This window comes from Apiospora aurea (assembly GCF_038362705.1).
Source record: "Apiospora aurea strain CBS 24483 chromosome Unknown utg000008l_segment0_segment0, whole genome shotgun sequence".
Classification (NCBI taxonomy): domain Eukaryota; kingdom Fungi; phylum Ascomycota; class Sordariomycetes; order Amphisphaeriales; family Apiosporaceae; genus Apiospora; species Apiospora aurea.
The window spans coordinates 832,087-844,964 of record NW_027117395.1 but is presented as its reverse complement, the minus strand read 5'-3'; the positions used below and the strand labels follow the sequence as shown (position 1 = coordinate 844,964).

The 12,878-nt window shown below is 54.9% G+C and overlaps 8 protein-coding genes across 8 annotated transcripts; 3 read left to right on the top strand and 5 right to left on the bottom strand.

Annotated features, from left to right (window-relative positions):
- Window positions 1-376: 376 nt before the first annotated feature.
- PG986_011754 (4-coumarate-CoA ligase 2a) lies at window positions 377-2,360 on the bottom strand (the record flags this gene model as incomplete). Its single annotated transcript, XM_066847976.1, has 5 exons — window positions 377-703; window positions 782-1,324; window positions 1,498-1,871; window positions 1,944-2,207; window positions 2,279-2,360. The coding sequence occupies 5 exons, from the start codon at window positions 2,358-2,360 to the stop codon at window positions 377-379; spliced, it is 1,590 nt and encodes a 529-aa protein (XP_066694672.1).
- A 275-nt stretch (window positions 2,361-2,635) lies between these two features.
- Window positions 2,636-3,043, bottom strand: PG986_011753 (EthD domain-containing protein; the record flags this gene model as incomplete). Its single annotated transcript, XM_066847975.1, has 1 exon — window positions 2,636-3,043. One exon carries the CDS (start codon window positions 3,041-3,043, stop codon window positions 2,636-2,638), a length of 408 nt encoding a protein of 135 aa, XP_066694671.1.
- A 1,257-nt stretch (window positions 3,044-4,300) lies between these two features.
- Window positions 4,301-5,748, top strand: PG986_011752 (uncharacterized protein; the record flags this gene model as incomplete). The annotated part of the gene is made up of 7 exons (XM_066847974.1): window positions 4,301-4,447; window positions 4,523-4,559; window positions 4,614-4,681; window positions 4,771-5,028; window positions 5,125-5,246; window positions 5,286-5,372; window positions 5,466-5,748. 7 exons carry the CDS (start codon window positions 4,301-4,303, stop codon window positions 5,746-5,748), a joined length of 1,002 nt encoding a protein of 333 aa, XP_066694670.1.
- Window positions 5,749-6,569: 821 nt separating this feature from the next.
- PG986_011751 (FAD binding domain-containing protein) lies at window positions 6,570-7,746 on the bottom strand (the record flags this gene model as incomplete). Its single annotated transcript, XM_066847973.1, has 4 exons — window positions 6,570-6,867; window positions 6,896-7,034; window positions 7,120-7,655; window positions 7,739-7,746. The coding sequence occupies 4 exons, from the start codon at window positions 7,744-7,746 to the stop codon at window positions 6,570-6,572; spliced, it is 981 nt and encodes a 326-aa protein (XP_066694669.1).
- Window positions 7,747-7,844: 98 nt separating this feature from the next.
- PG986_011750 (uncharacterized protein) lies at window positions 7,845-8,722 on the top strand (the record flags this gene model as incomplete). The annotated part of the gene is made up of 2 exons (XM_066847972.1): window positions 7,845-7,934; window positions 8,009-8,722. The coding sequence occupies 2 exons, from the start codon at window positions 7,845-7,847 to the stop codon at window positions 8,720-8,722; spliced, it is 804 nt and encodes a 267-aa protein (XP_066694668.1).
- A 34-nt stretch (window positions 8,723-8,756) lies between these two features.
- PG986_011749 (uncharacterized protein) lies at window positions 8,757-9,499 on the bottom strand (the record flags this gene model as incomplete). Its single annotated transcript, XM_066847971.1, has 2 exons — window positions 8,757-8,978; window positions 9,044-9,499. 2 exons carry the CDS (start codon window positions 9,497-9,499, stop codon window positions 8,757-8,759), a joined length of 678 nt encoding a protein of 225 aa, XP_066694667.1.
- A 677-nt stretch (window positions 9,500-10,176) lies between these two features.
- PG986_011748 (uncharacterized protein) lies at window positions 10,177-10,706 on the bottom strand (the record flags this gene model as incomplete). Its single annotated transcript, XM_066847970.1, has 3 exons — window positions 10,177-10,220; window positions 10,284-10,425; window positions 10,509-10,706. 3 exons carry the CDS (start codon window positions 10,704-10,706, stop codon window positions 10,177-10,179), a joined length of 384 nt encoding a protein of 127 aa, XP_066694666.1.
- Window positions 10,707-11,533: 827 nt separating this feature from the next.
- PG986_011747 (uncharacterized protein) lies at window positions 11,534-12,629 on the top strand (the record flags this gene model as incomplete). Its single annotated transcript, XM_066847969.1, has 5 exons — window positions 11,534-11,557; window positions 11,580-11,613; window positions 11,680-11,795; window positions 11,856-12,420; window positions 12,493-12,629. The coding sequence occupies 5 exons, from the start codon at window positions 11,534-11,536 to the stop codon at window positions 12,627-12,629; spliced, it is 876 nt and encodes a 291-aa protein (XP_066694665.1).
- Between the last annotated feature and the right edge of the window lie 249 nt (window positions 12,630-12,878).

Sequence of the window (12,878 nt, the reverse complement as noted above, 5' to 3'; positions counted from 1 at the left end):
ATCATAAGACCTCGGCTATCTCCATGAATTCACTCTCCGCAGGTGGCATTGCGTCTCGACTGCTCTGGATATGATACCATTATGAAGTGAGGGGGATGTATTGTTATAGCCGATGACGAATCGATGCAACCAGATCACACAATATCTCGATACGTCCCGGGTGCTGCCGCGTTTACCTTCTGCAGGGTCGTTATTGCCCTTCGCGACACATTACTGCAGCGTTGTATCGAGTTTGCCGAACTTCAAAGGAGTTTCGACCTCGACCTGAAGGTAGCAAGCAAGCAGGGCTGTTATGAGATAAAACCATCCCTTTCTCTCACCAATGCTGTTACAGCGTCGATTCCATTACTTCTATGTACAGGCAAGGCTACGTCGACTACAACTTGGCTCCTTGTGCCACACCCATCTCCTTCTTTGCTCGTTCTCGCAGCTCTCTTCTCAGCAGCTTTCCGATCGCGTTCTTGGGTATCTCGTCCACAAAAAACACGCCGCCTCTCAGCTGGTTATGAGGAGCCATCCGGTCCGCCACGAACTTTTTGACGTCTGTTGCAGTCAGTGATCCGCTTTCCTCCGGCACTACGAAGGCGCACGGGAGGTCCCCCGCGGACGGGTCTGGCAGCCCGATTACGGCGGCCTCCTTGATGAGCGGGTGCTCGACCAGCAGACCCTCGATCTCGGCGGGTGCCACCTGCAACCCCTTGTACTTTAGGAGTTCCTGGTGTTTACGAACTAGGTCAGTTGCGGCGTTCTTTGCAAGTCACATTGATAGTTGGGGGCTTACCTTCTTCCTGTCTACGACGTAGAATTTGCCATTTCGCATCACGCCAATGTCACCTGAGCAGAACCAACCATCGCGGAACGCGTCCCTAGTCGCGCTGGGGTTCCGGTAGTAGCCTCGTGTCACGACGGGCCCCTTGATCACCAACTCCCCCTCTTGGCCCGGCTCGACATCCTGGAAGTCCTCGTCGACCAGCCGGAGCTGGATGGTCGGCAGGATTGACCCAATAGAGCCCGTGTCGTCGCTCTCGCCCGCCGGGACCGCCGTCACCGCGCCCGTCGTCTCGCTCAGCCCCCACGTCTGGCCGAGCATCAGCTGCTGCTGCGGCCGCCCCGCCGCCGCCCCGAGCTTCTTGTTCGCCGACTGCTGGAGCTTGCCGTCCATCGGGGCCGCGCCCGTCACGGCGCCCGCGAGCCAGGAGAACTGGTCCGTCACTTGGGGGGCTTTGCTCATGCGCAGGTAGATGGAGGGGACCGTGTAGAAGGCCGTGATCTTGAAGGCCTTGGCGTACCGGAGCAAGTCGGGCCAGTTGTACTTACGCATCCACTGTTTTGAAAGTCAGCAACGGAAGTAATGCCCGTTGGTACGGAGCTAAAGATATTTGACATACGTAGACTGTGCCGCCAGCGTACAGCGCCCCATGAAGTACCCCCAGAGACCGGCGATGTGGCTTGTAGGTAGGTGCGCTAAAGTGCGATACTCGACGGGGGCATGGCTACCCCTTTCTCGATCTGCTCCATGGCCCATTTCCGGTTGTAGACCGAGGTGGTAATCGTCTCGGCCACGAGGTTCTGGTGCGACAGCATCACGCCCTTGGGCAGCCCCGTGGTCCCACTGGACCATAGAATGACGATGAGACTGTCCCTGAGCGCCTGCCGGTCCGCGACACGGTCCCATGGCACGCGTGATCCCGTAATTGCCTCGACCTTGCCTGCGATGCTGTTCAGACTACGCGAGGTCGAGTCCAGCACCAGTATGTTACGCGCCGGCAGTTTGCACTGAGCCGCCGCTTTGGTGGCCACATCGACGTGCTCCCTACCGCAAATGACCAGACCTGACTTGGCCTCACTGATTTGCCGTGCTAACTCCGACACTGTTCAAGGTAATCGCGGTCAGCACGTTCGGACCCTTGCGGGCGTCAACAGATAAGGGGCCAACATTCTACCTGTAGAAGAAGGACTCGCAGCGGAGAATACACCGCCTGCCGCGATGACGCCGTAGAACACGGCAGGCATCAGGATCTGGCCGAACCCGATGACAGTGACGACATCTTGGCTGGGGCCGTTGGCGCCGGTGCCATAATTGGTGTGTAGGCCATGGGCGACTTGCTCGATGAAGCTCCGGAGCTCGGACTTGGTGAGCTTATTGGCCGGATTAGCTGCCTCTACGTGCACGACGGAGGCGTCCTTTGCGAGGGAGTGTTCGGAATCTTCGTTATTGCAGAGGTTATTAACGTCAAGCTACTTGATGCTGTTTATTGGTTATCTCTCATCTACTAACCAAACAGTAATGTGAGAAGATCGACCGCCGGGATCTCCAGGTCGGCAAAGTACGGATCACGGTGCGTGTAGCTTCGAGGCATTGTTCATAACTCAGCTCAGCGGGGTCGGTTTTTCTCTTCGACGATCAGGTTCTACGAGATACCGATGCAGACTCATCGTCTTCTTATGGATGCGCATATGTTGCAATGCCAAGTGGGATATGTGCATACTGCAGACAATGAGGGGAAAGCGACTGAAACGACCGAGGTCCCTCGGACGGCAAGGCGCTGGTCAATTGATCAACCCCAACCCAATCCAAAAGCAATCATCTCCAAATCCCGGCGGTGCCGTGTCTCTCCACCTACCACCATTCACTTCACTGCAGGAATACGCCCTGAGTCCACTCCGAGAACTCGGCCTCGTCGGCCGCTATGATCTTGCTGGTCTCGGGGTCCTCGAAGAAGGCCCAGTTGGCATCGAAGTGCGCCTTGTCCCGGTACGTCAGGATGGCGACGGCGTCGTAGTCGACCGCCGCCTGGGACGTGCCGATCAGGACCGCGGCCGGGAAGGTGCCGTCGGTGCCGTTGCCGTCGTCGCGCCGGACGTAGTGCCGCTCGTGCGATAGCGGGAACGTGTCGCCCGTCAGGTTCCGCATGAGCGGGATGTGCACGTTCTCGTAGTGGTCGCGGAACTGCGCGGGCGTGAGGTCCTGCCGTCGCCGGCCGATCATGAGGAGCTGGTAGCCGACGCTCGTCAGGCTGAGGCCGGGTCGGAGGGGTTGCATGTTGATGATGGATGAAAATGAATGGTGTCAGGTTCAGGTGAGAAAGTGAGGCAGTTCGTGTTTGAAGAAGAACGTCGGGCTCTCCTCGTCGGCCGTGGGAAGTCAGCACCGCGAGCTGAACTGCCAGCCTGCATATACGCCGTATGGATGCATCTTATCGTCCACCACAAGCCACCACCCAAGCCCAAAAAGCAAGTCATCAAGGCATCCAGCCACCCTGAGCCCATGGGCTCAATATGTAATGCAGCACGCTAACAGCTCATTCTCTGGCGTCTTTTTAGCTTATTGGGCGTATTCGTCAAAGTAACAGCGGGCGCATCTCTATGGCAAGAACAATTACCCCCGACTTGAGACTAACGGCAAATACCATCTGCAAGCATGTTAGGGGTGACTGGTTAACGTGTCATACGGATTTACCAGCCACCGCAGACAAGTCGGCAATAAGAAACCCAGGAACAAGTTACCACGTTTGAGGCGATGCAGTAGATTAACCATGCAGTTACGAACTCAATAGAGAAGTGTCGGGTATGCGGTGCTGGTGGGCAAAAGACAACTCCTTTTACTTCCACAACCGGGTCCGACAGAGAGCTGGACCGAACCATCCACGATAACGGAATACTGGATTTACCGTCGAACTTAACACCAATAGGTCCCCCAATTCTGTTGATTGCGATACTTACATCAGGAGCACAGACACGGATGATTCGATATGCTTTGCTGCCTTGATTTGACGACTCACACTAGCTGCATAGAGCGCGAGTCATCCAGCTGCCCGATCGGATGGGATTTTCCAAGCTGCCTACTGTGGAATAGGCGCCGAATGGTGCCCATGAGACGTTAGTATCCTTTGACCTGCCAAAGTGTCGTGCGCTTTCAGGAAGATATTCGCTCTGTTCACTAAAGTACTTTTAGCATATGTCCATGGTTAGAAGCGCAGAATCTCAAGTTCATGTGGGAATGACCAGTCTTTTACCGTCGAGACTCCTGTTAAACTTCGATGGCTAGTCGTCTAAAGGCCACGAGGGGTGAAGGGGGGTTCAGCCGATTTCCAAAGAGTCTTAGGATCTAGCAATAAGGTCTCGGTCAACTTGGGACGAATAAGTTGGGACTACCGCGGTACCAACACATCTTGGCTGCCCGAATCAAATATCTCCCCACGTTTCTTTTTCTTTTCTCTCAATTGGAGGAAGACGTGGCGTTTTACAATGTCGCCTCCCTGTGTATTGCCACATTGGTGATCACTCTTCGGAACCGCCTATGCAGTCGGACCTCACTTCGACCGTGGTGGGCGTGTCCAGCGCGTCCATGGGAGCCGTGACGGTTGGCCTGGCCGTGAGGTTGGGCACCAGGATCATGTTCGACAGGAAGCTCGCGTGGGACGACGGTCTCGTGCTGCTGAGCTGGGTAAGTAGACCGACCTCCTTTCTTGCCGTCGCCCGCTCCAAGGGGGAAACGTGTTCTTATACTATCGACACACAGTTGTCTCAAATCGCTTTCTGCATCATTGTAATTATTGGTGAGTAGCTGCTGAGCGTCCTTCTAAGCGTGCTCATTGTAATGGACATACTAGAGACACGGTACGGCCTTGGGAAACATTGGGATACCTTCGACGTTACCTATATCGATATCTACCTGAAGGTTCGTCCAGCAAGGGACCCGGATGGAATCCATCTCCCCTCTGTTCAGGAATTGCCCAGTATGTTGATGCCAACCCTGATTAAAAACAGTTGATCACCATGAGCTCGGTGACGTATACGTTCGCCATCATGACGGCCAAGGCCTCGCTCGCGGCATTATACTTGACCGTCTTCCGGGGCCGGAGCTGCCTGTTACAGATTTTGAATCAGGGCCTCCTCCTTTTCTTGGTCTGCGAGGCGATCGAAGAGATCGCCGTCGTCACCTCGCAGTGCCTCCCGACCATAGGTGCCTGGAGTTCTACGGGTCCGGGGGCTTGTGTCAATCTGAAACCGTTTTGGTGGACTACAGTACGTGAATGAACCCTTGATCCCGTTTCCCAACGGTACCCGAGCCATTATGATACAAGTCTATTAACCTTATACTGTTGGATTTCTTGTTCACAGTTCGCCTGCTATATGGCTACCAACATCCTCCTCTTCTTCCAACCAATACCGTTCCTGTGGAGCAAAGGCCTGCCATCATACGACCTGGCTACGCTGGTGGGGATTGCGATTTTCGGCATCTTGTGCGCACTTCGAAAACTTTCGATTACATCATAAAACAGGGATACGCTGACAGATACAAACAAGAGCATGCGTCGTCTCACTCCTACGGCAAGCCGCCGTGGCAAAGATTGGGACAGATACAACATGTACGTGGGACCACTTAATAAGGGGAAAGGGGGAAGACCATTATCATCCACTTGTCCCATCAAGGAGGGGAGTACTCTCTAACTCTGAAGCAGACGACTACACGATGCCCTACATCTGGTCCGAGATCGACGTGTGCGTCATCCTGCTGTTCTCGTGCGGCCTCTCAGCCAGAGAAATCCTGCACTCGTCCAAGGCAACGGCGTCCCAACCGCCAACGACGGCGACAGCCACTCTCGCCCTCAAGTGGCCGTCCTGGCTGAGACATCTCAGACTGCCCGGACAGGTCGAGGGCCAGCACCAAAACACGACGACGACGACAACCTCCCCGCCGGACGCGTTCCGGGAGAGGATCGCGTGGCTGGAACTCCTCAATAGCCACACGCACAGCCCGTACGTGCTGCCGGGCAGCCAGCGGCAGCTCGGCACCCAGATCCGGATCGAGGCGACCCCGCACCCGCCGCTGAAGCGAGCGACGCCGTCCAAAGATCTCTGGTGCAGGCGTGCACGAATAGAAGAGGTGGAAGGATGCCATGGAAAACCCACAACAGCGATAACAGACGGCGGGATCACGGTGACGCGAGAGGTCGTCTGCACGATAGATGAACAGATGTTATCCGGGGAGAAGGGTGGGCAGGAGGAGGGAGAGGGAGAGGCTAACGACCAAGATATGTCGTCCAGCTCGGGGCCTGGGTCGGTTATATTGACGACGATATAGTACGGAAGACTACAGCGTATAATTTATATAGTGTGTTTTAATGTTTGTGGGATACATATAAGCTGATTCTCCCGGGGCACTGAGAACCAACGGGACTTAATGATCTAGTAATGACAAGAGGATATAAAAAGGGGGTAAGCTTTGGATGCAGCCCCCCTTCAAACAACCAGACTAAGACACGATGAGACAAGCGACCTCTCGCAAACGTCACCGCAACAAAATAAGTCTTGAAATGTCTGTTATAGGCTGTTATATGACGGGGTATCTTGCGGTTATCGATGGAAAGGCTGACGCCAGAAACGGCTACTCGCAAAGGTGCTACTCTACATACATGACTGCTGCCAGTGTGCCATTCGTAATCTCTCAGCGATAAAATAAGGGTTCCATCTCATAACCCTTAATCTTTATAAAATGAGCGCCTTAAAGCTATACAGCCATCTTCTTTTCGTGCACTCTGCTAATCTTGAAGCCGCCCGGTACTCTATGCTGGAAAAAAGCCATCGGGGTCATATCTCTTCGCGACGTCTCGGATGTGTTGCACGTTGACTGCGCCGTAGCTCCCGAGGGGATCCCGAGCAGCGTCGGCATATGCAGGGTATACGAACTCGTCATGACTTCCGACGGAGGTTGCGAAAGCCTCGATCCGTTGGACCATGGCCGCGACCTTTTGGTAGACCTGCGGAAACCGGTCCGCGCTGTTCGGGGTCGTCAAGATGGCACCGGCCACAAAGAGGATGCGGTTGTGCGGGGGCCGCTCGAGGCCGAGCATGTTGGCCCCCCTTTTACACGCCAATATCGGCGACGTACGAGGCAAGCGGCTGAAAGTCCAGGATGGTGCTGAAGGCCTTGGTCCCGAGGGCGGCTTTCAGGTCCTCGACCAGGCTTTCGTGCTGCTCTGCGCAGTAGCGCATCACTCGCGGGTCGTTGGCTATCGTCACGGGCCCGGCTCCAGCGGATCTAATACCGGGGGGGGACCAAAGAGTCAGTCATTTCCAGCCCGACGACGTGAGGGACGCCCTTGCCCAACGTACCGTACAACACCCCCAGTGCAGAAGAATTAGCGGACTGGGCAAGCGTCAACGATTCTGTCGTAGCCGGAGCTAATGTCGGGTTGCGGTTCACGGCGTCAAACGCCGTGTTGTTGGCACGGTTCAACGTGTTAATCTCCGTTACACTGATCATGGAGGCCTCGGTGTCTGGTCGGTATTGAATGGCCGAAAGAAGTGCATTGCCGTGATACGCCTGGTCCAGATCGGTGAAGGCAGCCACCGCGTCGATGACGGCGTCGATGTGCTCCATGCCGATGGATCTCCTGCCGACGACCAAGTCGGTTGCGGGAAAGGTCTCGAGATGGAAGCTGGTGACGATGCCAAAGTTGCTGCCGCCTCCCTTCAGCGCGCGGAACAGATCCGAGCGGGCCGTCGCGTTGGCGTGGACAATCTCGCCGCTCGCCAGCACCAGCTCGTAGTCGACGACGCTGTCGCAGGCGAAGCCTGTCCGCGCCGTGTGCCACGAGACGCCGTCGCCGAGCAAAAGCCCGCCGACGCCCACCACGCCGACTGGATTTCTTATTGCCGTCGTTTCATACTGGACACGACCAACCCTCCCTATTTATGGTTTTCTCAGGCTCGCATATTGAAGTGATGTTACTCTTTCATGGCTACTACTGTCCCTCCCGGAATCGACGATGGCGGTGATCGACGCATCATTGGCGCGAGCTGAGCATGGGGTTACGGCAACTTGTACATAGCTCGGAATGGCTCCAGTAACGGCCGAAAAGCCATCACGACGGCGCCACATCAAGTCCAGGAGCGGCTGCAAAAACTGCAAGAAAAGGAAGGTCAAGGTGTGATCCCCGAGCGTCTGACGGCTTCTTCCCGCTGCCTCGAGTGTGTCTCCCGGCTGACGTATGTTCCAAAGTGCGGTGAGGAGCGCCCGCGCTCTCGAAACTGTTCGAGACTTGGCTCGTTATGTGACCTGGCCGATGATGCCGCTGTCCCAGATGCGCCAGCCCGTCACCCTGCAGTCTCTCCTCCCGCTCCCACGCCTGACCACCTTGGCGGCCAGACTACTAATAGCTGTGCTGGTTTGGGGACTCTCACCGTCCTGGACCTGGAGCTTCTTCACCACTACACCACATCGACTGGCCCCACGCTGTCTTCCGACCCCGTGACCCGCCATTACTACCTTGTCGACGTCCCGAAACTGGGCTTCTACCATCCCATGTGCTCTATTCCATCTTGGCGCTGGCGGCGTCGCACCTGGGACACTTGCGACCCGAGTCCCGCCAGTACTACTACGCCGAGGCCGCGGCTCGCCATGCCGGACCACGAAGCCCTAAGAGAGTTCCAGAACCACCTCGAAATTCGCACTTCGGAGGAGGAGCCGGCACGACAGCATCTGCTTGCCGCGTTCGGGGACCTCGGATCAGCCTTCTCCTCTTTCGACGCCAAGGAGCCCGGTCACGAGGACAAGGCCCGCGGCATCTTCACCTGGCTGTACCGGATCCCCGACGGCTACATCGAGCTGCTGCGGCAGAAAAACAGCGACGCGCTCTGCATATTGGCCTTTTTTGCGTCCTCCTCCACAAGCTGGAGTACCATTGGTGGCTCAAGGGTTGGGGGGTACACTTGATCGATCGCATCTACACGGCGGTGGATGATGCTCATCATGCCTGGATGCGGTGGCTGATCCAGGAGATGGGATGGGTACCCCCACCGCGAGGGGGGCGCGTTTCCACGTCTCGCAGACACAACTCCGAGATCTCTGCCTTTTCCAGGAGCCGTGTTGTAGGAATTGCCAGACTCCATGGCGAGCGAAGCCCTGGCGTTGGGAAAGAGAGCGTAAGCTGGTAGGCGGGAAGCATTCTCCAGCCTCTATCGTGGTAAAACTTGGGGAAGTGTCAGTAATATATCGAGCGTGTGTTTCAAGTTCAAAGGATCTGATGTTGCCTACATTTCCAATGCTGGTATACAGCATGCTGGCAAACGCATCGCCGGGGCCATCCAACCAGCGCCCGAGATGCTGCTGAAGAAGCGCCGACGCAAGTTCCCTGCCGCGAAATTCGGGATGGGTCACCACGCTCGCGATGCAGTACCCCTTGCGCTCGCTGACAGTGCCGGATTCGCGCACGAGCAGACTCCTCTGTATAGTCTTACACGCCGAGACGACCTGACCCGCCGGCTCCGTGGTCGTGCGGGGACACCATGTTCGCCATCCGCCGTGTTGAGTGAGGGGTTGCTGGTCGAGGTACGCTTCTCGCTCCAGGTAGTCTTGCTCGGACAGAGGGGGCCCGAAGGCGGCGGCGGCGAGCTTGCGGCATTGGAGGCGGTGGTGCTGGGTACTGGCTTCGCTGAATATGACAGTCAGGCGACTGGGTCCACCAACCGTCGTTGTGTCAGATTCTGCCATTGCTGGTATGCGTTTGGAGTTTCCATCGGGGAAGAACGAGGGTGGAGGGATTGTTGTATTGGGGGCCAAGAATTAGGGTGGGGAGAGATCTAGTTGATTGGAGGTGACAGAAGCGATCTGCCAGATCCTCTTTGACTCTTCAGACTATGATCTGCATATCTCTTCCATGGAACGAGATCATACTATAGGTACGAGTGGAAAACACACACCTGTGCTGGCACGCTATCGGTCAAACCCACCGAACGATACGTTTGGAGATGGACAATATTTCCAGGAGAGTGCCCATGGACAGTTCACAGGGTTGTATGATTATGAGATGGTGCACTGTAGTTGGTTCTGACAAGACATATACCAACATACCATTTGGGCCAGTGTCGGTGCATCGACTTTTGTCCCAGTGGTATGATCAATAACTGTCATGCCAATTTTGAACTACACCGTCGACGAATGATTTCGCGAAAGTTCCGTAGACTCGATCATGATACACGGACAAATAAGAACACTCATATTGGATACTCGTCAATAGAATTGTGACGTATCGAACTCTTTCATTTCATAATCATAACGCATTAAATGGCCAAGCACATCTCCTTCAATAACTGTAAGCTCACAGTTATCACATTTGGGACCCCTTTTCATAAGCCAAGCCTGCTTGGAATTTGGAAGAACACCGCGGTCTAGCAAGTCAAGACACCATAGACGTTGTCCAAGCGAGTTCGGTCTGCAAATTGCGTCCTATATCAGCGAACGTATCACGTCAGACAAGATCTTGGGAGTCGCTTACCAGTGTTCAGGGCAGCATCCACCGCAGGCTCGCCACAGGTGCAGTTCATCCAGACCTGCTTCTTGTATATAGGGAGACGGTAAACAAGACGGTTTAATGTGCAGTCCGTGCAGGACTCGCTGTAGTTGCCGTTGGGCATGTCCTATAATGTAGCATGTTCGGTCAGCTTTTCCTTTTTCGTCGACAATAAGAGGAAGGTGAAGGAAGTCTGTAAAGTTGTCTTACAGCAATTTTCTGGCCGTCCCAACCGAAGCATTTGTTCAAGTCGATCGACGTCGCGTTCCGAGTGCCCTGGCCGTCGCCTGCGTCACAGTTGGCGGTCAACAGGCCGGAGGCGTCCAACTTCTCATCATAGCAGTCGGCGCCCCAGCTGGTTGCGCTCGAAACCCCAATGAGGGTGAAAATGACTGCTGAAATCTTCATATTTGGGAAAAAAACAACAGGGTGACTGGATTTGGACTGCCGTGGGTTCTTGGCTATTTGTCGTGGCGAGGAATATCGGTGTGAGGAAGGATCTAGAGGCTATGGCGAGGGCGCAGAATTATATAGTAAAGGCCCCGCTACTTTATCGCGAACATACGGTCAAGGTCAACAGCTAAGCAGCGTCTATTGCTGACATGATGCTGACAGGTGGGGGTGGGAGGAGCCGTGGGTTCGGTGATTCTACGCTGACTGTCGACGATATCAAGTCTGAGGTGGCGGTTCGATATAGGGCGGCGTATAGGCGCCTGAACAGGGATGCCAGCGAAAGTATGGAGAAGGCCAGCCCGCATTTGGGTGGGTTTTGCCGATTTGCTAACTGGAATCGGGGTTGTTTTTTTCAACGGGAACGGCGCTTATACTCCTTGGCGTGATCCATTCTGTCTGATTGATATGCCGATTCCGAGTGCGATGACTTGGAATCTACTACGTAGGTCTCTGCGCAAAACAAGACATCATATCAGAATCAGGCCAAGAACCAAAGCCTGTCAAACCGCCTCCGTATCACCAGGCATGACTGTTGTGGCCGAAATCCGTATTTGACACGGCTATTGCTTGTTTGGGAAAATGAATATTGTCGGATTTCTGCAAGTTGCTCGCTCCACTGACGATGATACCCTGTGCCGCTCCGACCCTGGCGTGAGGGTGAGGGGAAGCTTAGCGAGCAGCGGGTTCCACCTTCCCGCCATCTTTTGATCATGTCAGCAGGTATTCAGGCCCTCATCCCACCGGCAACTTCGATAAAGCTCGAGCGGGAATAGATACTCACAATGACCACCGAGTTGGATCCGGCCGTAGCTGCTGATAAGTCCATAGAAGTCCATAGCCAAAGCCGGCCTTGGATATAGCGGTGGGCTATAATAGTACTGCTATTATCTTTTTTACCAACAACACAACTTACTGACATGTATTACAGCTCTGCCTCCTGATGCCGAGGTTATATCAAAGAAGCCCCATGGCAAAGGAAGCTGGTCGACGGGATACAAGTTGGAGGTCAAGAGCGAAGGTTTGGTGTGTAGTTACTTCCTCAAGGTATTCCTGTGTCAACCCATTTCCAGCCCGTGTTGCCGCCGTTAAGCTCGTTCGGTCCAGATACTACAGAGACCTCGGCATGCGGAACTCGCCAAGGGAGAGTTCGAGATCCAAAAGGAGCTGCACAAGTACTTGCCCGGCAATGCGTCGGTCCCCATAAGGTACGGGACACTTGCTTCGGACCCTACCTCCTCTTTCTTCCGTACTGCGTTCCTCAACCTCAGTGAGGAAGTGGCTGGACCGGCCCAACTGGCAGAGGTTCTGAAGAAGCTCCATGGGACATCTGTCTCGCCTAACGGGAGATTCGGCTTCCACGTGCCGACCTTCAATGGAGTTGTGCCTGTTGTCAACGACTGGTGCGACACGTGGGAAGAGTGGTTTACATGCCAGCTCCGCTCAGATATCGAATGGGAACACAGCATCCGCGGCCCTGATCCTGAATTTGATGCAACTGCAGACGAGTTCTTCGAGAAAGTCGTCCCACGGCTCTTGCGGCCGCTCCAGACGGGAGGAAGGAGCATCGAACCAGTCCTGGTCCACGGTGACTTCTGGCCAGGCAATGTGCAAATCGACGAGACCACGCAGCGTATTGTGTTGTTTGATGCTTGCTGCTGTTACGGGCACAGTGAGCGTATGTACATATTCGGAACCTTCTTCATACTTCTAGTGAACTACTTTGCTGATATTGCAGACTTAGTCGATCTCGCTATGATGCGGGAGCCACGTTACCACTTCACTGGCGAGCATGTCAGCAAGTATCTAGAGGCGATACCGCCTTCTGAGCCAGTGGCGGACTTTGATGACCGCAACGCTTTATACGCGATGAAAGTTTGATACCTCTATGTCCAACTCGTGGTAGCCAATCTCGATAGGCGGGACAACATCATCAATGCGGGTCTCCATGGCCACCGGGCGTTCTTGCGGGAGAAGTACGTAAAACTGGTAAATATGCTTCTTCCACGGTGTTGCTGATAAATCCTATTTACTTTAGTGTCAAGGAGGAGATGCGACGGCTCATTGCAAAACATCCTTCGGGGATGGATGGCTACATAGAGATTGACAACATGCCGGGATCTGAGACTG